Source organism: Gossypium arboreum, chromosome 5, assembly GCF_025698485.1.
Source record: "Gossypium arboreum isolate Shixiya-1 chromosome 5, ASM2569848v2, whole genome shotgun sequence".
In the NCBI taxonomy this organism is placed as follows: domain Eukaryota; kingdom Viridiplantae; phylum Streptophyta; class Magnoliopsida; order Malvales; family Malvaceae; genus Gossypium; species Gossypium arboreum.
In genome coordinates, this window is record NC_069074.1 from 21,848,463 (window position 1) to 21,872,811 (window position 24,349).

A 24,349-nucleotide genomic window follows, 5' to 3' on the forward strand; every position below is an offset into this window, starting at 1 on the left:
TAGATTTACCACGAGGATTCCGCTCTGTTCTACCACGATCATCATCAACATTCCGGTCTTGTCTCCCACGAACAATGAGACCCTCTCCCCGAGAGTTGGGTTTAACCACAAGATGCTTCATCTTATCATACGAGGTTAAAGAATCATAAACCTCATCAACCGTGAGAGACTCGCGCTATATAAAATCGTGTCTCTAAAGGTTGAATAAGACGGGGCAACGAACAAAGTAGAATCAACCCTAGATCTTCCTTATCATCTTGAACCTCCATGGCCTCCAAGTTTGAGAGAATTTCTTTAAACACCGTTAAGTGTTCGTGTATGACGCACCTTCCTCCAAACGATGAGCATAAAGACGCCGCTTCATATGCAACTTGCTTGTTAGAGTTTTCGACATACATATTTGTTCTAGCCTCTTCCATAATGCAATGACAGCTTTTCTCTTTCATCACATCCTGCAAAATTTCGTTGGACAAATGCGATGTAATTGTGTTAATGCCTTCGATCCTTACGCTTCTTCTCTTCATCTGTTAATGTCGAAGGCATCTTATCTATCCTAGCAGGCATCCTCTAGATCCATCTGCAAGAATCGCTTGCATCTTAATTTGCCACAACGCAAATCTGGTGTTGCGATCCAACAATGAATTTCATACTTCAAAGACGCCATTACCGTGATCGAGATGAATAACCCTAAGCTCGATACCAATTTGTGAAAAATAAAATAGAATAAAATAAATAAAATAAAGAACACATAAATTTTACGTGGAAACCCTTTCAGAAAAAAATCACGAAGCAGAGGAGAAGAAAATTCACTATGTCGAAAAATTTTTTTACTCAAATACAAGAGGAATAGACTATGTCTATTTATAGGCTTGCAAAGCCATATTCTAGTAGGATTGAAACACCTTATCCTAATCAATATAAAATAGATGGAGTTTAATAAGGTTTAAAAACCTTATTCTAAAATAAAATAAAAGAAGTCTAGTTCTATATGGATTTTACTTTTATTTTATTTTCCATCGTATTTTATTTAAATAAGAATTTGGGTCACTTAATTCTAACATATTTCAAAGATTCAAAGTATATAGGCTGGAAACCTGACCTTATAGTATTACTTATTTGAAGTATGAATAAGTATGAACTAATTTTATTACCATATATGTAGCTTGCTTGTCCATTATAATTACAACAATAGCTGACCTTCTCTCCAACCTTATTTTAAATATTTTAAAGATTCAAAGTATATAGGCTGGAAACCTGACGGGTTGCCTTATATCGAGCTGCAAGATATAATGGATCCTCCCTAGGTGTAACAACGCCACGTATGATGAATCTTAAAAAATTCAAAAAGAATTGAAAAAAGTTCTATCGCTATTGAATATTTATATAGCCTTAATTTATTTCCACTTTAAAAGTAAACTACGATTCTTTCTTGATATTATTATATTCAAATTACTATTTTTGTTATATTAAACATGTTTGATTTTAATATTTATTATTTTTAAATGTCTTTAAAATTTATAACTAATTTTTTTCAAAATAGTATTATTAATTATTATTTGAAGTATGAATAAGTTTTTATGTTTTGGTTCAACTTAAGTATTATTTGATTCAACTTAAGTATGAATTAGTGTGTTTGTGTCTCTATATATGTATGTATTTGGTACTAGATGAAAGCTTTACTCAGCTTTTGAAATATAGACCGTGTGTTGCATACATTGATCATTTTCTGCTCTTTTCCTTCAATACATGGTTCTCTTGAAATTAAATGCTCGTACTTTCTGCATATTCTATGATTCTTATTAGATAAGTTATAAATCAACAGCTTATGTTAGTTTTGATCAAGGCCTCTGTAAACATAAAGTTGGTATTCGTTAGGAGAAGTTAATGTTTATGAGTTTTGTGGAGTATGATTCGCACATGCAAAGTTGGTTTGTTTCAATCATGCATTTTCATGTTTACATACTAATGGTGATTCCATTTTGTTTTTAGATGTTCTTTTGGTCTCTTTTCATGTTTCTATCCAACTTATGTGTTTATCGTGCGCTTTGCCATATTTTGCTAAGGTGTATAGCTTCATTGGCGTTGTCTTTGATCCCGGTACAAGTGGGCACTTGCAAAATTGATATAGGTAAAGTTTCTATATTTGCTTAAACTGAAACATATTTGGTGCTACTCTTATAATCTTACATCTGTTCTAGGTACTATCGAGCACCTGAATTAATATTTGGTGCAACTAAATACACCACAGCCATTGGCATTTGTTCTACGTACGTACAAGTTTCGTTGCTAAAATTTTTCCTTATTTCTATGCATTTTCACTTTAAATTACTTAACAAATATTACTTTTTTGACTCCGACTTACTTTTCTTGTCGGTGAGAGTGGAGTAGACCAGTGCGTTTTATTAAGGTAGGCTTTATTTCAAAATTCTAATCAATAATAGTTTTATCATGATGATTTTGGAAAAATTAATATTTTGGGGTTGCGATTTTGTAAAGATTTAATTGCTAGTTCTGTTTGGAGTAGAACTATTTTGTTTCCAAATTAATTTTAAATATTTGGTTCAACTTAATTATTATTTGATTCAACTTAAGTATGAATAGGTATGAATTAATTTTATTACCGTAGCTTGCTTGTCCATTAAAATTACAACAATAGTGACTTTCTCTCAACCTTATTTTAAATATTTTAAAGATTCAAAGTATATAGGCTGGAAACCTGACGGGTTGCCTTATATCGAGCTGCAAGATATAATGGATCCTCCCTAGGTGTAACAACGCCACGTATGATGAATCTTAAAAAATTCAAAAAGACTTGAAAAAAGTTGTATCGAGCTCATTTACTATTGAATATTTATATAACCTTAATTTATTTCCAATTTATTTATAAAAATTAAACTACGATTCTTTTTTTATATTATTATATTCAAATTACTATTTTTTTATATTAATAATGTTTTATTTTAATATTTAATATTTTTAAATTTCTTTAAAAGTTATAATTACTTTTTATCAAAATTACAACAATAGTGACCTTCTCTCCAACCTTATTTTAAATATTTTAAAGATTCAAAGTATATAGGTCGGAAACTCGACGGGTTGCCTTATATCGAGTCGCATATATAATGGATCCTCCCTAGGTGTAACAACGCCACGTATGATGAATCTTAAAAATTCAAATGTTTCAATTTAATATGTCCCATCTAATATACAAATATTTAATAAAATATTTTATATAGTTTTTAACTTAAATTTAAATTATTATTGAAATATTCTCGTCCGCTTTATCACAAATATTATTCTCCGCTTTATTACAAATATTATCGTCTGTTTTACCATTTAAGTTAAACTTTTATTCAAACTAAATCATAGCTTTTAAGCTAAATACGGATGTCCACACAAGGTTTTAATATGTACTTAAGAAAAGATGACTTGTAAAACATAAATTAAATTAATTGTGGACTATTTTAATCGCACATGTGATTTGTCAAATAAAAACGAACGACATGTATATTATTTAATTAAAATAATTTTTATAAATATTATTTAATTAAATATTATTTAATCCCGCTACTTACCTATAGATACTTGATATTTGATATGTATTATCCATGTGATTTTCCACATCGTGAAATAAAAACTTACATAATACATAAATATATTTGATATCATAATTTACATAGCTTATATAACATATATAACTTACATAACTTATATAACATACATAACTTATATAACTTAGATAAATATATAACTTACATAACTTACATAATACTTAAATATATTTTATATCATAATTTACATAACTTACATAACTTAGATAAATATATAATTTACATAAATATATATCATATCATAAATTACATAACTTACATAATACTTAAATATATATCATATCATACATAACTAGTTTACAAAATTTACTTAACTTACATAATACATAAATCTATAGTCGAAAATCCTGCAACGCCTTGCCTAAATTAGTTTATACCCATTAGAGACTTGATATTTAGTATAATGATATGGTTTAAATCAATTGAGAACATTTAAGTAATCGTAATATGTTGTCAACTTTAGATTTCAAGAACTACAAAATGGATAGGAGTTGGATGAAATTGTCAAGGGTAAGCAATGCCTATCAAAATGGAGTACAAACTTTTCTAAATTTTGCATTTCAAAATGCAAGCCAAGAGAATATGATTCTTTGCCCGTGTAAGAAGTGTGGCAACATCTAACGGCATTTTCGTGAAGTTGTCTCTGAACATCTAATTGTTGATGGCTTTATTCGGGGTATAAAAATGGATTTTCCATGGAGAGTGTACATCTAGTGGAACTTCTTCAACGATTAATCCGACTTATCCTCGATCATCGATTACCATCAGTATGTTAGACAAGATGACATGGAAGATATGTTGCGGGATGCATTTAATATGCGTAGTCATGGTGAGCAATCGTGTCCACCTGATTTTATTATATCTGAGGATTGTAATATTGGTAGAAATGTTTTTTGCGAAACGGGAACAAGTGCACCTAATGAGGAGCCAAATGAAGAAGCGGCTAAGTTCTACAATTTACTTAATGAAATGAATGAAGAACTTTACGAGGATCAAAATATTTTAAATTGTCCTTCGCATTCGCTCTATTTCATTTAAAATGTTTGGGAGGGTGGACCGAAACTCTTTTACAATGTGCTAGAGTTTCTAAGAGAGATGTTTCGCTTGCAAAATTCCCGCCTTGTCAAGACATGAAGAGACTAATAAAAGATTTGGGCCTTGGGTACGATAAAATTCATAGTTGCCCAAATGATCGCATGTTGTACTGGGTGATCAAAAACCAACAATCTTGTCATGTTTGCGGTAAGTCTCGTTGGATGAATAGTAATACGTAAGATGTGAATACGGATGAAGGTGGGGCACGATTAAGAAAGAAGCCACCAAGGTCTTGCGATATTTTCCCCGATACCAAGACTTCAAAGGCTTTTCATGTCCTCAAAGATAGCCGAATCTATGACGTGGCATAATGATCAACGGACCGATGATGGATTATTAAGACATCCCACGGATTCTTTAGCTTGGAAATCATTTGACAAGAATTTCCAAGTTTTGCAAGCGATCCTCTAATGTGAGGCTTGGGCTAGCAAATGATGGCTTTAATCCATTTAAAATCATGAGTACTTCAGACAAGATTTGGCCTGTAGTGCTTGTTCCTTACAATTTGCCTCCATGGATTTGCATGAAGCAATCTTCATTTATTTTATCAATGATTATCCCCGAGAGAAAGGTCCTAAATGATATTGACATCTATTTGCAGCCACTTATTGAAGAGTTAAAACAATTATGGTCGGTGTTGAGACATATGATGTATTGAGAAAGGAGAACTTTAATTTACGTGCAGCTTTATTGTGGACAATTAATGATTTCTGCTTATGCTAATTTATCGGTTGGAGTACTAAAGGACGTTATGCTCGTCCTTGTTGTGCTGCAAAAATTGTTCAAGTGGTTGTATAATGGGAAGAAGTTCTCTTACATGGGCCATCGTCGGTGGTTAGATGAAAATCATAAATTTAGATTTCAGAGGACTCTATTTGACTGCATCAAGAGTACAGAGGAGCTCTGAGCGCACTGCTGGATCTGAAATCTTGTTTATGTTAAAAGATATCAACTTTAGTTACGGAAGATGAATCAACCACCTATCACGCAAACAAGGAGAAGATCGAGGGATGAATCTGATGATGAATCTGACGAAGAGGATGATCCTAATGAGGCGGAGTTGTGGAAGAAAAGGAGTATTTTTTTTGAGTTGCCTTATTGGGAGCACAACATTTTACGCCACAATCTTGATGTCATGCATATTGAGAAGAATGTCTGCGAGAACATAATTGGGACAATTTTAAATATCGATGGAAAATCAAAAGACAATCTTCAGAGCCGACTTGATTTAGTTGACATGAGAATCCGGCGTGATCTTCATCCTCAAGTACTTCCGAATGGGAAATATCGGTTGCCGCCTTCTATTTTTTCAATGTCAAAGAAAGAGAAAGAAGTTTTCTGCATGGTGTTGAAGGATATAAAGGTCCCAGATGCGTATGCTTCAAATATATCTCGATGTGTGAGTTTCAAAGATAGAAGATTATATTCATTAAAATCACATGATTACCACATCTTGATGCAAGATTTACTCCCAATTGCTTTACGGTGCTGTATGTCAAAAAATGTAACGTCCTGTATAATTGAACTATCCAATATAATGAAAGCTATCTGTGGCAAAGTTTTGAATGTCGAAGAACTTGAGAAACTACAGGATCGAGCGGCTTTGACTTTATGCAATTTAGAGAAGATCTTTCCACCTTCCTTCTTCACTATTATGGTGCACTTGGTAATCCATCTCCCTCACGAAGCAATCCTTGGTGGACCGGTTTTTTATCGATGGATGTATCCTATAGAAAGGTGCTAATTTATTTCTCAAGTATTCATTCATTCACCTCTATACATTTAGTTACAGCTTTTGATAAATATTGTATATCGTGTTTAGGTTCCTAAGCAAATTGAAGTCATATTGTCGCAATAAGCGTTATCCAGAAGGATCAATTGCTGAAGGCTACTTGGCAGAAGAGTGCATGACCTTCTGTTCTAGATATTTAGAAGATGCTGAAACACGATTGAATAGACCAAGTAGAAATGCTGGGCTCAATGATAATGACTTGGCCGAAACTTATTTATTTCAAAGTTATGGAGAACCAATCGGCAAAGTTGAAATTGTAGAATTAGATGATATATCGTGGATACAGGCACATCGATATGTACTTTTTAACCACGATTCAATTGAACCGTTGCGCAAGTAAGTTATAAAATTGTCTTACGATTCGCTGCTTTGATTTGTTTATCTTCTAACCAATTAAACTTGTTTTTAATATAGTGAGTACAAACAAATTTTGAGATCTCGCACGCCTCAAGATTACAACATCGAGATTAATAAGTTATTCACGTAATCTTTTCATGAATGGTTAAGTCAAACGGTATGTAACTAAAGTTAATAAGTTACATATAATCGCTAAATTTAGTTAATCAAATAAGAATGTTTTTACATAATACATTGTTAATTATTTAATTTACTTTCGATTCAATAGGTTTGGAGGGGAAGGACGCCAATGACGGTTAAATGGCTTTCCCAAGGTCCGAACAGAGTAATAAAAGATATAGTGCCTTCCTCATCAATGGATCTGATTTCATACAAAGTATCGCGAGAGAATGAGGAGAACTCAAAATTGTGGAGTTGTTGTTAATTCTTCAATTACAAGTTATGCTAGTGCTAGGGATAGTAATCCGGTTGAGGGTAATGTGGAGTATTACGGACTTCTTACCGACATTATTGAGTTGGATTACTATGGCGATGGAAAGTTATCTTATTTCGTGTGATTGGGCGATGTTAATACCGCCGAGGAATTAAAAAGATCAATTTGGGTTTACAATGGTGAATTTCTCTCGCTTGATTCACATGGACAACAATTGATGGACAAGCCATATGTATTTTCCTCTCAAGTGAAACAAGTTTTTATTCGAAAGATCCAATTGATGAGGGTTGGTATGTTGTACTCCAGAACACCCCTAGAGACTTGTTTGACATGGGTAATGGAAGTAGAGATGACATCGTCGAAAGATCAGAAACATTACCTTTTCCAGAACAAAACTTAGATGAAAATATCCCTAGTACTAATACACAACATCAATGGGTTCGACATGATGTGGATGAAGATATTTACTGAATAATGATGTAGTCGATTTTACAATTTTTAATTATATGTAATATTATAATTTTAATCTTTGTCATGTTATATAATTTAACTAGTTTATATGTACTACTATTGTTGTAATTTGTTACTAAAACTTTAATTATTTTATGTGTATTGCAGGAAAAATGTGTAGAAGAAGAGTACGAGATTTAAGTATTGTCCGTAATACTCCAAATTCTAAGAAAGAAATAGTGAACAGCAGATGCTTGTTGGATCTTCGAATGTGCCGGAGACACTTGATGAGCCTGAAGAATTTCAAAGTAATATTATGTTCATTTTACATGTGTTGACTTTTATTATTGAATTATTTGTCAATTTTACTATAATAATAGTATATCATTTTTCAATTTGAAAGTGGTGGGACGCTTGAGAGTTCGAGGACGACGCTACTTAGAGATTTATACGACTTAGATCCTGTTGAGCGTGTTAAAGTAAGTAGAAATACTCATGGTCAGCCTGTTGGATCTGAAGCTCGACTTTTAGCAGGCTATTTGGGCATTTTAGCACGAAATGCAAATATGTTGCCCATCAACTACGAATCATGGCATCACATGCCTAATAGCAACAAAAATCAGGCTCTCGCTAATATTAAGGTAACAAAATGTGAATGCAATTTATAATACTTTGGTTTAAGTTTCATTTATATTTACATTCTAAACTTATGTTTTTTTAGGAGAGATTTGCTTTAGAAGTCTCCGATGATTATATTAAGAAGGCATTAGGTAAAAGATGGAGAGACAATAAAAGCACTTTAAAGAAACAATATTTTAAGAAAGACATAAGCCTCAAGGAAAAACTGAGAAATGTTCCGCCAGGAATGCTGAGGTATCAATGGGAAGATGCGGTTAGATTTTGGAATTCAAAGAAAGGAGAGGTATTGTGTATTTCCAAACTCTTATATATAGTGTTTACTATATACGTAATAATAATTTTATTATGTAGGACCGTGAGCGAGTTGGAACAAGTAGCAGGCAAAAACAAAAATTCACGCATTACCAGCAGGTCGAGAAGTTTTGCTTCAGAATGAGGCCGAGGTATTATGAATTTATTAATTCTTTCAAATATTAATAACTTTCTATTATTAAATAATATTCTTACTACTATATTGTAGGAAGTCAAATCCGGACAAAAGTTGGACGCCTTCACTTTTTGAGATTACGATAGGAAGAAAGATGGATCTCCTATGACATCCAAGTCGGAGAAATTATGGTATATTCACTTAATAATATTTGATTTATTCTAAATATTTATAATCTTTAATTATAATTGTTTAATTCAATTCATCATTAGTAGTTTTAAAAATGTTAAGTTATGTTGCATTTCTTTTTATTATATATTTCGCTTTCTAACTCTTTAATTGATTTTTAGGAGAAACTAAAGGATAAGAAGGCGGAATATGAAGCGATTGCTTCGAGTGATAGTTCTGTTAATCTTGAGAACATTGATAATGTAATTATCACCGAAGTTTTGGGTCCCGAAAGGTACGGTCGGGTTCGATTTCAAGGATCTCGTGTTACCCCGACCCAATATTTTGGATCCGCTCCCAGAATACATGCCTTCCTAAGTCAAGCTCAAGTCAAGTTCAGAGGTTAAGAGACCAGATAGCTCGGATGCAAGCGAACACGGTTGAGCAAATTGCCGAGGTTCAACGAAAATATGAAGAACTCCAAGAACAACTTAGAGCAGAGGTAGCAGAGAGGAGGCAATGCTGCAGTGAGAGAGGCAGAGGCACGAGCGATGGTAGCGTAACGAGCAAAAAGTACGATGACCTCCAAATACACCTTCAAAGAGATGATGCATATGTTTCAACAATCGCAAAAGCCGCCTTAGACATTAGTTTTCTTATTGTAAGAATGTTTTAAGTTTTGTCACGCTTAACATTATTGTAAAAAATTTTAAATTATACTTTATTATTAATTATATCATATATCTTTAGTTAAATTTGAAGTATCATTTAGAATTAATAATTTTGGTTGTATTTTTATGTTAAATTTGTTGTTTTTGGTCAGATTTTATATTATATTTGTTGTATTTGGTTGGATTTTAATGCGGAAGAATGGATATTGGTGAAAAAAATATTACAAATCGCCAAATTTAGCGGCGTTTTAAAAAGTAGCGCTAAAAGCCTGACCTTAGCGGCGCTTCTACTACAAACGCCGCTAAAATCTCTTGACCTTTAGCGGCGCTTTTCCCACAAACGCCGCTAAAAGCCTTGACCTTTAGCGGCTCTTCTACCACAAACGCCGCTAAAAGCCTTGACCTTTAGCGGCGCTTCTACAAACGCCGCTAAAAGCCTTGACCTTTAGCGGCGCTTTTCCACAAACGCCGCTAAAAGCCTTGACCTTTAGCGGCGCTTTTCCCACAAACGCCGCTAAAAGCCTTGACCTTTAGCGGCGCTTTTCCCACAAACGCCGCTAAAAGCCTTGACCTATAGCGGCGTTTTTTTCCAACAAACGCCACAAAATTTTGTATGCTACATATAGCAATTTTTACGGCGTTTTAGAAAGCGCCGCTAAAGGTTTTAGTGGCGCATAAAAGCGCCGCTAAAGGTTTTAGTGGCGCATAAAAGCGCCGCTAAAGGCTTAAAAAGCGCCACTAAAAGTCTGTTTTCCTGTAGTGATGAATCGGTAAAAATTGATTGAATCAACTAAAAAATCGATTGAACTAGATCTTTCAAAAGTTTTTAACTTTTTAATCGAATCTGCTAAATTGGTTAGACCAAAAAATTAATGATTTAATCAATTCGACCATCAATCTAATTTAAAAAAATTAAAAAATTAACCGTGATGTATACTTAAGTGTGTGATTTTGATATGCAAATCACATTGCCATCAATATATTAAAAAAATCACCCACATTAATAAATTAAATTGTATTTCAAATATTATTTAGTAGAGAGATAATAAAAAATATTTTAAGAATGAGATAGAAAGTTATATGAATAGGTAAGTGAATGTGTATAGGCATATGAATTGCTAAGTGATATAACATAAATATAATAATATTTTTTAAGGTTTGAGTGATGAAATTTGTAAGTCTAGCAGTAGCTCTATTTTCTCTGTTACTTTCATTGTATATTTTACCAATACACAATGCGAGCTAAAATTAAAAAAGTTACCTGCATCTCTTAAACTAACTCTTTGAAGGCATCACAGAATGTGCCACAAAGGCATCACAGAATGTGCCACAAAGGCAACACAAAATGCGCAAAAAATGCATCACAAAAGATGCCACAAAGGCATCACAGAATACGCCACGAAGGCTTTCCAGAGGATTTTGTGTTTACTGTTATGGCGAACCATCTCTATGTGTGCCATGGGGTTTCTCCCACATGGTCTTACACATATCTTCATGTCATGTTTTGTTAGTCCAGTTTACATCTCATCAGAGGCTACACCATGAATATCCTCATTGTTATATAATGCCATCAGTCTCTACCACTTGGTCTTACATATACCTTTATGTCATGATCTGCCAGTCCAGTTAGCATTATCTGTAATACCTCGAAAATTTTTATAGTAAAATATTATCCGTGATATAGTAAAATAAGGAAATAAAGTGACAAAAAGGGAAATTTTGAGTTATGTCAATATTGGGAAGTATATTATGAGATATTGATTCAAGAAAGGATTAAATTGTAAAAGTGAGAAAAGTTTTGTGGCCCAAGAGTAAATACTCAAAATTTGAAGGATTAAAGTGTAAATATGAAAAGTTGAAGGACTAATAATGTAAATATTTTAAGGGTAGAATGATCTAGAAACCAAGGAAAATTGATGAATTAGGACCAAATTGAATAGGTGAAGAATTATGAGGGACTAAATTGTAATTTTACCAAATTAAGTGATGACTCAATATTGGAATTTTAAAAGATCACAAAGGGTAAAATGGTCAATTGGAAAAGAGAGAAATCTAGAGACAATGATGATGTTGGAGATATTTTAGATAAATTAAATAAATAAATATTAGTTTATTAATACTTTAAATTAATTTTTAAATGATATTTTATTATTTTATTTAATATATATATGTAAGGAAAGAAAGGGGAGGATGATCACCATTCTCATGCAACTAACGTGAGAAGAAGAAGAAGAAACAAAGTTTTCCTTTTCTTACAATTTAGTCCTTCCTCCAAAAATTCATTATTTTCACCTAAAAATTGAAAGAATTTCCATAGCCATCAAGAGAGAAAGATAGCAAGGAGATGATGGAGAGCAAGAATATCAAGTTGGATTCAAGAAATAGAAGCTGGAGGAGAGAGAAAAATCAAGTTAAAGATTGAAGTCAATAAGAAAAGGTAAGTACATCAAGATTTCAATATGTTTTTAAGTTTGTTATTATTAACAAAGCATGGAAATAATGTTATAGTAGAGTTTTCTTACATAAGGTCCTAAGTTCTTGATATGTTAGTGAAGAGAAAATAAGAGAAAGTGATGAGAAATGGTGTAGAAAAAGAAAATAAGGGTGTTATAACATGGTAATTAATATCTTGCACTAAAACAGTTATGGGCAGCAGCAGTAGTCTAATTTTGAAAAATCACCAAAAATTATAGAAATCGAATTATAGGATGAATAAAATATGAGTTTAAATATTATTGAGCGTAGTTTCTTATAGAAGAAACGGTGTAAGTAATGGATTTGTAAATCATGAAATATAATGAATTTTGTGAGACAATGTCAGAATGAATTCGGGTTCCCTTATTCTGATTTGGAAAATCATCAAAAATTGGATAGAAATAATTAGGGGCTTAAATTTATATTTTTATAATATTTAATGAGTCTATATTCAATAGAAATAAACGGGAATACCATTAAAATTATGTACAAGGAGATAATTAATTTTTAGTAAAGAAGGGTTAGAACTGTCAGACAACAGAACAGGGGTAATTTTAAAGAATAAACTGTACTTATTGGCTAAACCAAAAATTCTGAAAATTTTATGGAAAGAATATATATGAGTCTAGTTTCGGGTAAAATTTTCGGATCTTAATTTGGATCTCTATAGCTCCAGATATAAATAATTTAGTAACTATGACACAGATGGACAACTTGAATATTCATAAAAGTAAATTAAAAAAATATATAGATAATGTTACTTACAAGTGTGTTATATACATTAAGAATGTGGAATGGAGAGGAGGAGGAAAACATATATGAATATTCATTTAGCATGGCTAATTTGCATATTTTAAGCTCGTGGACTAAATTGAATAAAAGTAAAACTTTATGGGTAATTTTGTAAAAATGTCAAAAATGACCAAATTGCATGAAATGGATTATTTTATTATTTAAATTACAAAATTGAATAAAATTATTAATTTAGTTCAAGATAGGGGAAAACATGTTTTAGGGATTAAATTGAAAAGTGTTGAAATTATGGAAAATTCTTATATTTTATAGAATTCATGGACTGTTATCAATATGTATGAGAATAATAGCTGAAAAAAAGGATTAAATTGTAAGAATTTTATTTTCCTGACCCTAATGATGAAATCGTCATTAATTAAAAGTTTAGGGGCAAAATGATAATTTTGCCTAGAGCATTAATTAAATGCATTATAATATAAAATGAATGAAAATGATGATCAAATTTATTTATAAAGATCTGGACGACTCAAATATGAGACTTGATCGTGGAAAAGAAAATATATCGGATTAATGAAATTATAAACACAAACAAGCAATGAGGTAAGTTGGTGTAACTTGAATTGTATTTTAAATACTTGAAATATGTGGTTATGTGATGAAAATATGATTTGAATGTTCAATTCATGATATTTGATGAAATATTGATAATACTCGATATAAATTGAAAATAAATCCCGGTTGAATGAAAGGAAAATTCGATGGATCTCTGAAAAGGAATTGACGGTAAAAAGGATCTAGCCCGGATGGGTGATCCTATTCTGATATAGCCCTCCGAAGAATACGTGTAAAATGGATTTAGCCCGACGGGTAATCCAAATTAGGTTCAATTTAGCCTTGGACTGTAATTCGATCCAAGCTCATTAGAGTAATTGTCGCTGCAGTGGATTTAGCCTCGACCGGTAATCCCACTGTAAGGATGAGGTTCATGAGTGTGCTCTCTGATATGAAATGTGTAAGACCATGGTTGAAAGATACCATGGCAACCTGATATGAAATGTGTAAGACCATAGTTGAAAGATACCATGGCAGCCTGATATGAAATACCATGGCAACCTGATATGAAATGTGTAAGACCATGGTTGAAAGATAAAGACACTATGGCATCATGTCAAAGATAAATAAGACCGTGGATGGGAGACGCTATGACATCTGTTGAACAATTGATATTCAGGTAATATGTATCAGATGACGAATGGTTATATGAAATAATTATGAAGATAGATAAACGAAATAAGTATAAGTACATGGAATATAATTTATGCTAAGTTTGATATAAGCTATTACCGGAATAAATATACATAAAATATATGGAAATGATGGAGCATGAAATATTGATATAATGAAATAAATGATATATGCTTATGAAGAAACGGTAAGAGAATGATATGTTTCATGACATGTACATATATGATTATCTTTGATATGTTGATACAAGGAAATTATGTAAGTAAAGACAATTATTAAACTCAAGTGTGACATGTCGAGAAAATAAGTATATCAATGTTGAATTTATATGAAATATGTGCAAGTATACTAACAATGATGTGGCTTGACGCTTAGACAAAGGTCAAGCTATTGATTGAATGGTAACATGTTTAATTATAAGAAGCATTGAAATGGTAAGTACTTAGATGAAAATAAAATTTAAGATTTTGCGAAATTTTTTTTATGATCCCGATTTAATTCCGGTTGGTTTTTAATGTATGTTTGGGGCTTCGAGGGCCCAATAAAGAGACGTTATGATTATTTTCAAAATATGAATAATAAATGACTCAGAATTATCTAAAAATGTTCAGTAAACTCCGGTAATGTCTCGTACCTATTCCGGCAATGGATACGGGTAGGGGTGTTACATTATCACATCCTACCGAAGGCATCACCTCCATAATCACATATATTACATCATATCTTGACACTCCGTCGAGCCCACATTTCTCCACAATTCTCAACCACGCATCATATATATAGCATAAATACACATTCATGTAGACTTCACTCATACCCATAAAAGAAATATATTTCTGTGCATGCTTACCACATATCAACATGTTCATTCAACATCGTATACGCTTCATGTACAAACATATAATTGTTTCCTAGAAAACACTTACAATCATGTAGATGCTTCATAAGGCTCACACACATTCTGTAATGGCCTAAATTCAAGGTTATCGGAACAATGGTTTCGTAATCATAGATCCGATTTAAAGAGAAATTTATTTCAATATTTTTGCTTGAAAATTTATATGATAGGAAAATCGTATGAAAATATTGATAGGAAAATTTTATCGGTTTAGTGATTAGTTAGAAAAAGAAATTATTGAAGAAATTGGGTAAAATAAGGTATTGGGACCTCTATCTCGTAAAATCGAGTCGAAAATAATTTTATAAATATTTATGAAATGTTATTAATGTGGTATTAAAATTTCGTTAGGAAATTTTAATGTTTGGGTAGTCAATTAAATGAAATAGGTGTAAAAGTTGCTAGAGTGATTAAATAGCTTAAGATTCTAATGAGAAAGGATTTAAAAGGCAATTAGACCCAAAAGTTATTTGGGTTGGACGGCAAGGGTATGAAATCAGCAGAAAAATTGATAAATTAAGGGTAAAATTGGAATATTGCAAAATTAACTAAATAAAACTAGGACTAAGTAGGAAATATCTAGATTTTTCTTCATTTCTCTTCAATTCCAGCAGCTAAAAATGCCATAGGAGGGTTCTCTAAGCTGGTATTTCATAATTTTTGCACCAAATCCAGAAGATTCAAATACAAAGCTAGATCGAGGAAAGGAAAAAGTTCAGGATTAGTAGATTTTTACTGTTTACAAACGAGTATCAAGGTAAGTTCGTGTAACTTGAATTATATTCTGAAATGCTTGAGATTGTATGTTATTGATGTGAATATGATTTGAGTGTTCATTGTATGAAAATTAATGAAACATTGATATATTTGATAAAATGGGAAGAAATCCGGTTGAATGAAAGGAAAATTCGATGGATCTCTAAAAGGAATTGACGGTAAAAGGATCTAGCCGGACGGGTGATCCTATCTTAATATAGCCCTCCGAAGAATATGTGTAAATGGATTTAGCCCGACGGTAATCCAAATTAGAGTCTGAATTTAGCTCGGACTGGTAATTCAGATCCAAGCTCATTAGAGTAATTGTCGTTATGGGATTTAACTCGGACCGGTAATCCCGACAATACTCTATGAGTTTATATTGCGGGATTTAGCCTCGACCGTAATCCCGCCGCAAGGTTGGGGTTCATGGAGTGTGCTCTCTGAAATAGATATGTGCATATGAATATGAATTGACGGACCTGAATTGTACACTAAAAGTGTACCTCTGAAAATCTATCGAAAATTCCAAGAAATTCAACGGATAAATATGGAAAATAACAAGGAAATGGAAATCATGGTATTGACGAGCTCATCAATCATAGTATATATTATTGGTACATGGAAATTATTGTACTAACTTGAATGTTGAGTTTGTGCATATTAGGGTAATAATGCATTGAATGGATATATGGATGTTTATTGTATTGTATTGAAAATATTAGGTAAGTATAATTCTTGTTACATGAGCTTACTAAGCACAAAGTGCTTACCCGCTTTCTTTTTTCCCTGCTTTATAGTGTTAAGAGCTCGGAGGTCGGATTTGGTCTGAGACACATCACATCGTCAACCTCGTGATTTCGGTATATAAAGAAACTTTATTTTGGAAATCAATGGCATGTATAAGCTAACAAAGTAAATGTTAACGTGAAATGAATGTAAAGTTAGCCATTAGTATGGTTAACAAACCTGGTTATAGATATATGATGACGTTATCTTATATAAATGCATGAATCTATCATGAAAATATGTTGAATTGATTTGGTTGATGTGGATTGGTCTCGATTTAATATTACAGGGAAAGTTAGATATTTATAAAATGGCTATATTGAATATAAAAAAAAATTTAATTGTAAACTCCTAGAATGCCTCGTACCTATTCCGACAATGAATACGGGTAGGGTATTACATTTATTGGTATCGAGCTACGGTTTAGCCGCTTCTAGGACCGATGTAGCAAATACGGATTAGCTATACATGCCATTTAAATTATTATTGATAGTGTGATATCTCCCGACCATTTAAAATGTGTTTTTCTTATAGTAATGTCATCCCAACCGAGCTAAATCTGAGGAAGTTGGGAGTCATGCTCCGCTTCAAAGACAAAGAGAAGAAACTAGCAAGAATGAGTCTGAGACAGAGGGTCGAAGGAAGAGGCAAAATAGCCTTCTTTCAAATGATGAATGAATGGTTTAATCAATACTTAAGAACTAACCCTGTAGTGCAGCAAGTTCAAGCTCCCCCTCCTGCTCCTCCACCGGTTCCCGAGATCCCACAAGGTACAGGTACTGAATCTGTCAGAAAAGGGAAAGCTCCAGTAGATAAAATTTGAAAATATGGGGCCGAAGAATTTCGAGCAGCAGTTGATGATGATTCCGAACGGGTTGAATTCTGGTTAGAAAACACTACTCGGGTTCTGGAAGAATTATCTTGTACACCAGAAGAATGTCTGAAATGTGCCGTCTCACTGCTAAAAGATACAGCTTACCATTGGTGGAATACTAAAGCTTCAATTGTTCCGAAAGAAGAAATTACATAGGAATTCTTTCAGACCGAGTTCAGAAAAAAAATATCAGCCAAAGGTTCCTTGACCAGAAAAAAAAATTTCTTGAGCTGAAACAGGGCAATAGATCAGTATCTGAATATGAAAGAGAATTTGTTCGATTGAGTAAATATGCTCGAGAATGGGTACAGTTAGAAGCTGAAATGTGCAAACGATTCGAAGAAGGGTTGAATGAAGACATTAAGTTACTGATCGGAATTCTTGAAATTCGAGAGTTTGCTACATTGGCAGAGAGAGCTTATAAAGCAGAAGAATTGAACAAAGAAAAGAAACAGGCTAAGAGGGAAGCTCGAATTTTTAGTAAAAGACCAATGGGAAAATCTCAGTTTTCTGCTTCAAAGAAATTGAAGAAATATCAGGATCGTTCTACTTCAGCCATTGGGTATTCGGTCAAAGAGCGAAGTTCTCAACGCACTAATCCAAGGCCTTCTACTCCATCAGTGACCAGTGTTGGCAATGTTGGCACTCCTAAACCGAGATGCCAGTACTGTAATAAAGCTCATTTTGGTGAATGCCGATTTAAGAGTGGGGCTTGTTACCGATGTGGTTCTTTTGACCATTTCCTCAGAGATTGTCCTAAAAGGGTTGAAAAAGAAGTTGAACATATATCGGGCCGAGTAATCTAGTTTCGAGGGGCGACCACCTCGACCATCCCAGTAATGTCGGTGGTAGTCGAGGAGCTACAAAAGATACTATAGGTAGGCTCGAGGTATGAGCACTGCTAGGACATATGCCATTCGTGCGGAGAAGATGCTTCAAAGACCCGATGTTATTATCGGTACATTTTCTTTACTTAATAATCGATATTATCGCATTGATTGATCCCGGTTCTACGATTCATATATATGTGTTAAACTTGCAATTGTTAAAAATTTATCTGTTGAACCCATCAATTTGTGGTTAAAGTCTCGAACCCCGGGCGGCCTGTGTTAGTGGATAAAATTCGTAAAAATTGTCCACCGATGGTAAGAGGTTATTGTTTCCTACCGATTTGATGTTATTGCCATTTGATGAATTTGACGTGATATTGGGTATGGATTGGTTAACCCAAAGATGATGCAAGAGGAAATTGTAAACAAAAATATATTGTGCTAAAATGTCGAATGGTGAGTTACTCTGGTTAAATCGATCGATGTAGGGTTATCGATATGATTTCAAGAATGGCGATGAGGTATGTCAAAAAGGGGTATGATGCTTACTTGGCTTATGTACTCGACACTAAGGTATCTGAGTCAAAGATACAAGCAGTTCCAGTGGTATGTGAATTTTCCGATGTGTTTCCAAAAGAATTACCAGGATTGCCACCAGAAAGAGAAGTGGAATTTTCTATAGATTTGATTCCGGGAACTACTCCGATCTCCATAGCTCCGTACCGGATGGCTCCTATAGAATTAAAAGAGTTAAAGACACAGTTGCAAGAGCTTATTGACAAGGGTTTTGTCCGACCGAGTCATTCACCTTGGGGTGCTCTAGTTCTGTTTGTGAAAAAGAAAGATGGGTCTTTGAGATTGTGTATCGACTACCGGCAGCTTAATAAAGTAACCATAAAGAATAAGTACCCGTTACCCCGGATTGATGATTTATTTGATCAGCTGAAAGGTGCTACTATGTTTTCAAAGATTGATCTTCGATTAGGTTATTATCAGTTACGGGTAAAGGAGTCAGATGTGCCAAAAACAGCCTTTAGAACCAGGTACGGGCATTATGAGTTTCTAGTTATGCCGTTTGGGCTAACTAATGCACCCTGCAGATTCATGGATTTGATGAACCGGATATTCGCACCGCATTTAGACAGATTTGTAGTAGTATTCATTGATGATATTTTGGTTTATTCTGGATGAAGAAGAACATGCGTAACATTTGAGAATTGTGTTGCAAATTCTACGAGAGAAGCGGTTGTATGCTAAATTCAAGAATGTGAATTTTGGCTTCGAGAAGTGGGTTTTCTTGGACACATTGTATCTGCCAAGGCATCGTGGTAGATCCAAGTAAAATCTCACTATTGTCAATTGAGTCCACCAAGAATGTATCCGGTTAGAAGTTTCTTGGGTTTAGCTGGTTATTATCGGAGGTTTGTACAGGGATTCTCTATGATAGCTTCTTCAATGACTCGATTATTGCAGAAAGATGTAAAGTTCGAGTGGACTGATGAATGTCAACAAAGTTTTAACCGATTGAAAGACCTATTAACGAAAGCACCTGTATTAGTGCAGCCTGAACCGGGTAGGGAATTTGTTATTTACAGTGATGCCTCATTAAATGGTTTAGGTTGTGTTTTGATGCAAGAAGGCAAAGTAATAGCCTATGCTTCAAGACAACTTAAACCACATGAAAGAAATTACCCAGTACATGATCTTGAATTAGCTGCTATTGTATTTGCGCTGAAAATATAGCGGCATTACTTGTATGGTGAGAAATGTCATATGTATACTGATCATAAAAGCTTGAAATATTTGATGACACAGAAAGATTTGAATTTGAGACAGTAGCAGTGGCTTGAACGATAAAGGACTATGATTTGATTATTGATTACCATCCGGTAAGGCTAATGTTGTAGCCGATGCTTTGAGCCGAAATCTGCTTTTCTTTACGAGCTACGAATACCCGGTTATCATTGATGATGATGGTTCAATACTAGCTGAATTGAGAGCTAAACCGACATTTTACAAAGAATATGTGAAGCTCAGAAGAATGATGAGAAGTTACAGGTTAAACGGGCACAGTGTGAGTCGTAATGATTCGAATTTCAGATTGGTTCGATGATTGTTTATTATTCGAGGTAAGGTATGTGTACCTCGTAATTGAGCTCATACGTAAGATTCTACGCGAGGCCCACAAGAGTACTATGTCCGTACATCCGGGAGTAATAAAATGTATAATGATCTCAAAAAGATGTACCGTGGTCGGAATGAAACGTGATATCTCCGAGTTTGTATCAAGGTGTTTAATATGTCAACAAGTTAAAGCTGAACATCAGGTACCTTCGGGGTTACTTCAGCCAATCACTATACCGGAATGGAAATGGGAAAGAATCACTATGGATTTTGTATCGGGGCTACCTTTGTCTCCGAGGAAAAAAGATGCTATTTGGGTGATTGTTGATCGATTAACAAAGTCAGCTCACTTTATTCCGGTACGTATGGATTATTCTTTAGATAAACTAGCTGAACTGTACATATCTGAGATTGTCAGGTTACATGGAGTACTGTCTCCATTATATCGATAGAGATCCCGATTTACGCCTCGCTTCGGGACAAATTGCAAGAAGCCTTGGGTACTCGGTTGTATTTCAAAGATCGCATTTCATCCTCAAACAGTTGGTCAATCTGAGCGTGTAATTCAAGTATTGGAAGATATGCTCCGATGTTGTATACTAGAGTTTGAAGGTAATTGGGAGAGGTATCTACCTTTGATTGAATTTGCTTACAATAACAGTTATCAGTCTAGTATTAAAATGGCTCCGTATGAAGCTTTGTATGGTAGAAAATGTAGAACATCGTTATATTGGACAGAGCTCAGTGAAAGGAAGATACATGAGGTTGATTTGATCCGGGAAATAGAAGAAAAAGTAAAGGTTATTCGAGATAGTCTAAAAGCAGCTTCCGATCGTCAAAAATCATATGTCGACCTTAAGCGAAAAGAGATTGAATTTCAAGTAGGTGACAAGGTATTTCTGAAAGTGTCTCCTTGGAAGAAAGTTCTTCGATTCGGTCGAAAGGGTAAATTGAGTCCAAGATTTATCGGGCCCTATGAAATCATAGAAATAATTAGACCGGTCGCTTATCGATTGGCATTACCAGCGGAACTTGATAGAATCCATAATGTTTTTCATGTATCTATGTTACGACGATATCGATCGATCCTTCACATGTTATTTCTCGATAGAAGTAGAGATTCAACCGGATATGACTTACAAAGAAGAACCGGTCAAGATATTGGCACGGAGACAAAAGAGCTTAGAAATAAAAAGATAAATTTGGTGAAAGTATTGTGGCAAAAGCACGGATTGAGGAAGCAACATGGGAACCGGAGGAGGCAATGAGGAAACAATACCCAAACCTCTTTATCGCTAAGATTTTCGAGGACGAAAATCCTTAAAAGGGGGAGAGTTGTAATGGCCTAAATTCAAGGTTATCGAACAATGGTTTCAGAATCATAGATCCGATTTAAAGAGAAATTTATTTCAATATTTTTGCTTGAAAATTTATATGATAGGAAAATCGTATGAAAATATTGATAGGAAAATTTTATCGGTTTAGTGATTAGTTAGAAAAGAAATTATTGAAGAAATTGGGTAAAATAAGGTATCGGGACCTCTATCTCGTAAAACTGAGTCGAAAATAATTTTATAAATATTTATGAAATGTTATTAATGTGGTATTAAAATTTCGTTAGGAAAATTTAATGTTTGGGTAGTCAATTAAATGAAAAGGACTAAATTGTAATAGGTGTAAAAGTTGCTAGAGCGGTTAAATAGCTTAAGAGTCTAATGAGAAAGGATTTAAAAGGCAATTAGACCCAAAAGTTATTTGGGCTGGACGGCAAGGGTATGAAATCAGCAGAAAAATTGATAAATTAAGGGTAAAATTGGAATATTACAAAATTAACTAAATAAAACTAGGACTAAGTAGGAAATATCTAGATTTTTCTTCATTTCTTTTCAATTCCAGCAGCTAAAAACGCCATAGGAGGGTTCTCTAAGCTGGTATTTCATAATTTTTGCACCAAATCCAGAAGATTCAAATACGAAGCTAGATCGAGGAAAGGAAAAAGTTCGGGATTAGTAGATTTTTACTGTTTACAAACAAGTATCAAGGTAAGTTCTTGTAACTTGAATTATATTCTGAAATGCTTGAGATTGTATGTTATTGATGTGAATATGATTTGAGTGTTCATTGTATGAAAATTAATGAAACATTGATATATTTGATAAAATGGGAAGAAATCCGGTTGAATGAAAGGAAAATTCGATGGATCTCTAAAAGGAATTGACGGTAAAAGGATCTAGCCCGGACGGGTGATCCTATCTTGATATAGCCCTCCAAAAAATATGTGTAAAATGGATTTAGCCGGACGGGTAATCCGAATTAGGTCTCAATTTAGCTCGACTGTAATTCAGATCCAAGCTTATTAGAGTAATTGTCGTTGCAGGATTTAGCCTCGACCGGTAATCCCGACAATACTCTATGAGTTTATATTGCGGGATTTAACCTGGGCTGGTAATCCCGCTGCAAGGTTGAGGTTCGCGGGAGTGTGCTCTCTGAAATGGATATGTGTGCACATGAATATGAATTGATGGACCCGAAATTGTACACTAAAAGTGTACCTCTGAAAATCCATCGAAAATTCCAAGAAATTCAACGGGATAAATATGGAAAAATAACAAGGAAATGGAAATCATGGTATTGACGAGCTTATCAATCATAGTATATATTATTGGTACATGGAAATTATTGTACTAACTTGAATGTTGAGTTTGTGCATATTAGGGTAATAATGCATTGAATGGATATATGGATGTTTATTGTATTGTATTGAAAATATTAGGTAAGTATAATTCTTGTTACATGAGCTTACTAAGCACAAAGTGCTTACCCCGTTTCCTTTTTCCCTGTTTTATAGTGTTAAGAGCTCGGAGATCGGATTTGGTCAGAGACACATCACACTGTCAACCTCAGGATTTTGGTATATAAAGAAACTTTATTTTGGAAATCAATGGCATGTATAAGCTAACAAAGTAAATGTTAACGTGAAATGAATGTAAAGTTAGCCATTATTATGGTTAACAAACCTGGTTATAGATATGTGATGACGTTATCTTATATAAATGCATGAATCTATCATGAAAATATGTTGAATTGATTTGGTTGATGTGGATTGGTCTCGATTTAATATTACAGTGAAGGTTAGATATTTATAAAAGGGCTATATTGAATATAAAAAAAAAATTAATTCGTAAACTCCGGTAATGCCTCGTACCCTATTCCGACAATGAATACGGGTAGGGGTATTACACATTCGTTCAGTTACTTTAGGAGTCATGCAACATTACATGAACATCAATCATATGAATATTCTATTTAGAATGACATGCAAGGGTTGAGGCTAGGGACTCACCTGAGACTTCAACTCAGAATTTATGTTTCGATGATCCTACTCGAACCAGCAGCAACAACTGCTTAAAAGATTATGGAACTTCCATTAAAATCCCATTTGCAGATAATTTACTAACATCACAATTACAAACGACTCTCATGCAAGGCCTCCTATTAACACCCAATTGTTTTTGTCTCTTAACATTCTTACTCTTCCAAAATCATAATATGCAGAACTATCAAACTTATCAGGAGGTTGAAACATCCCTCGATTAACCAAAAACCTTAGCTTCTAGTTTAACAAAGAAGAACAGGATATTTAAGTTTAAAAAGAAGAACCAGAGCGTAGAACGGAAGGTAGAAAAAACCATTTCCATGTTTCCTCCTTACCATATATATATACTCAGTTCCTCTTAGTGGATTTTGACAAGTGCCAAATGCATTAAAAATTTGTCTCTTAAATGCCCTACAAAAATCAAGAAAAATATAAAAGAAAATTTGGTACAGATGCAGTTTGACCAGTCAATCTATTCAGTTGACTCCCAACCAATCACGTTACCGAATGCACCTTACACAGTGTTCGAGCAAATTGTACGTACCATACTTTTGGCAGTAACTCTTATAAGGCGTGCTTTTGAAAA

At 33.7% G+C, this 24,349-nt stretch overlaps 1 protein-coding gene and 1 long non-coding RNA gene across 2 annotated transcripts; both read left to right on the top strand.

Moving 5' to 3' along the window:
• The first annotated feature begins 6,102 nt into the window (after window positions 1-6,102).
• LOC128292606 (uncharacterized) lies at window positions 6,103-6,847 on the top strand. The gene is made up of 2 exons (XM_053027457.1): window positions 6,103-6,443; window positions 6,529-6,847. Exons 1-2 carry the CDS (start codon window positions 6,163-6,165, stop codon window positions 6,836-6,838), a joined length of 591 nt encoding a protein of 196 aa, XP_052883417.1. The 5' UTR covers window positions 6,103-6,162; the 3' UTR covers window positions 6,839-6,847.
• A 1,361-nt stretch (window positions 6,848-8,208) lies between these two features.
• On the top strand, window positions 8,209-8,551 carry LOC128292994 (uncharacterized). The gene is made up of 2 exons (XR_008283004.1): window positions 8,209-8,379; window positions 8,460-8,551. It is a non-coding gene; the product is annotated as an uncharacterized LOC128292994 (long non-coding RNA).
• Window positions 8,552-24,349: the final 15,798 nt, after the last annotated feature.

Bases quoted from the DNA above. Each gene is read 5' to 3' on its own strand.
- LOC128292606 (XM_053027457.1), top strand. From the start codon at position 6,163: ATGCAAGATTTACTCCCAATTGCTTTACGGTGCTGTATGTCAAAAAAT. The intron at 6,444-6,528 runs GTGCTAATTTAT...TATCGTGTTTAG, and splicing joins TGGATGTATCCTATAGAAAG to GTTCCTAAGCAAATTGAAGT.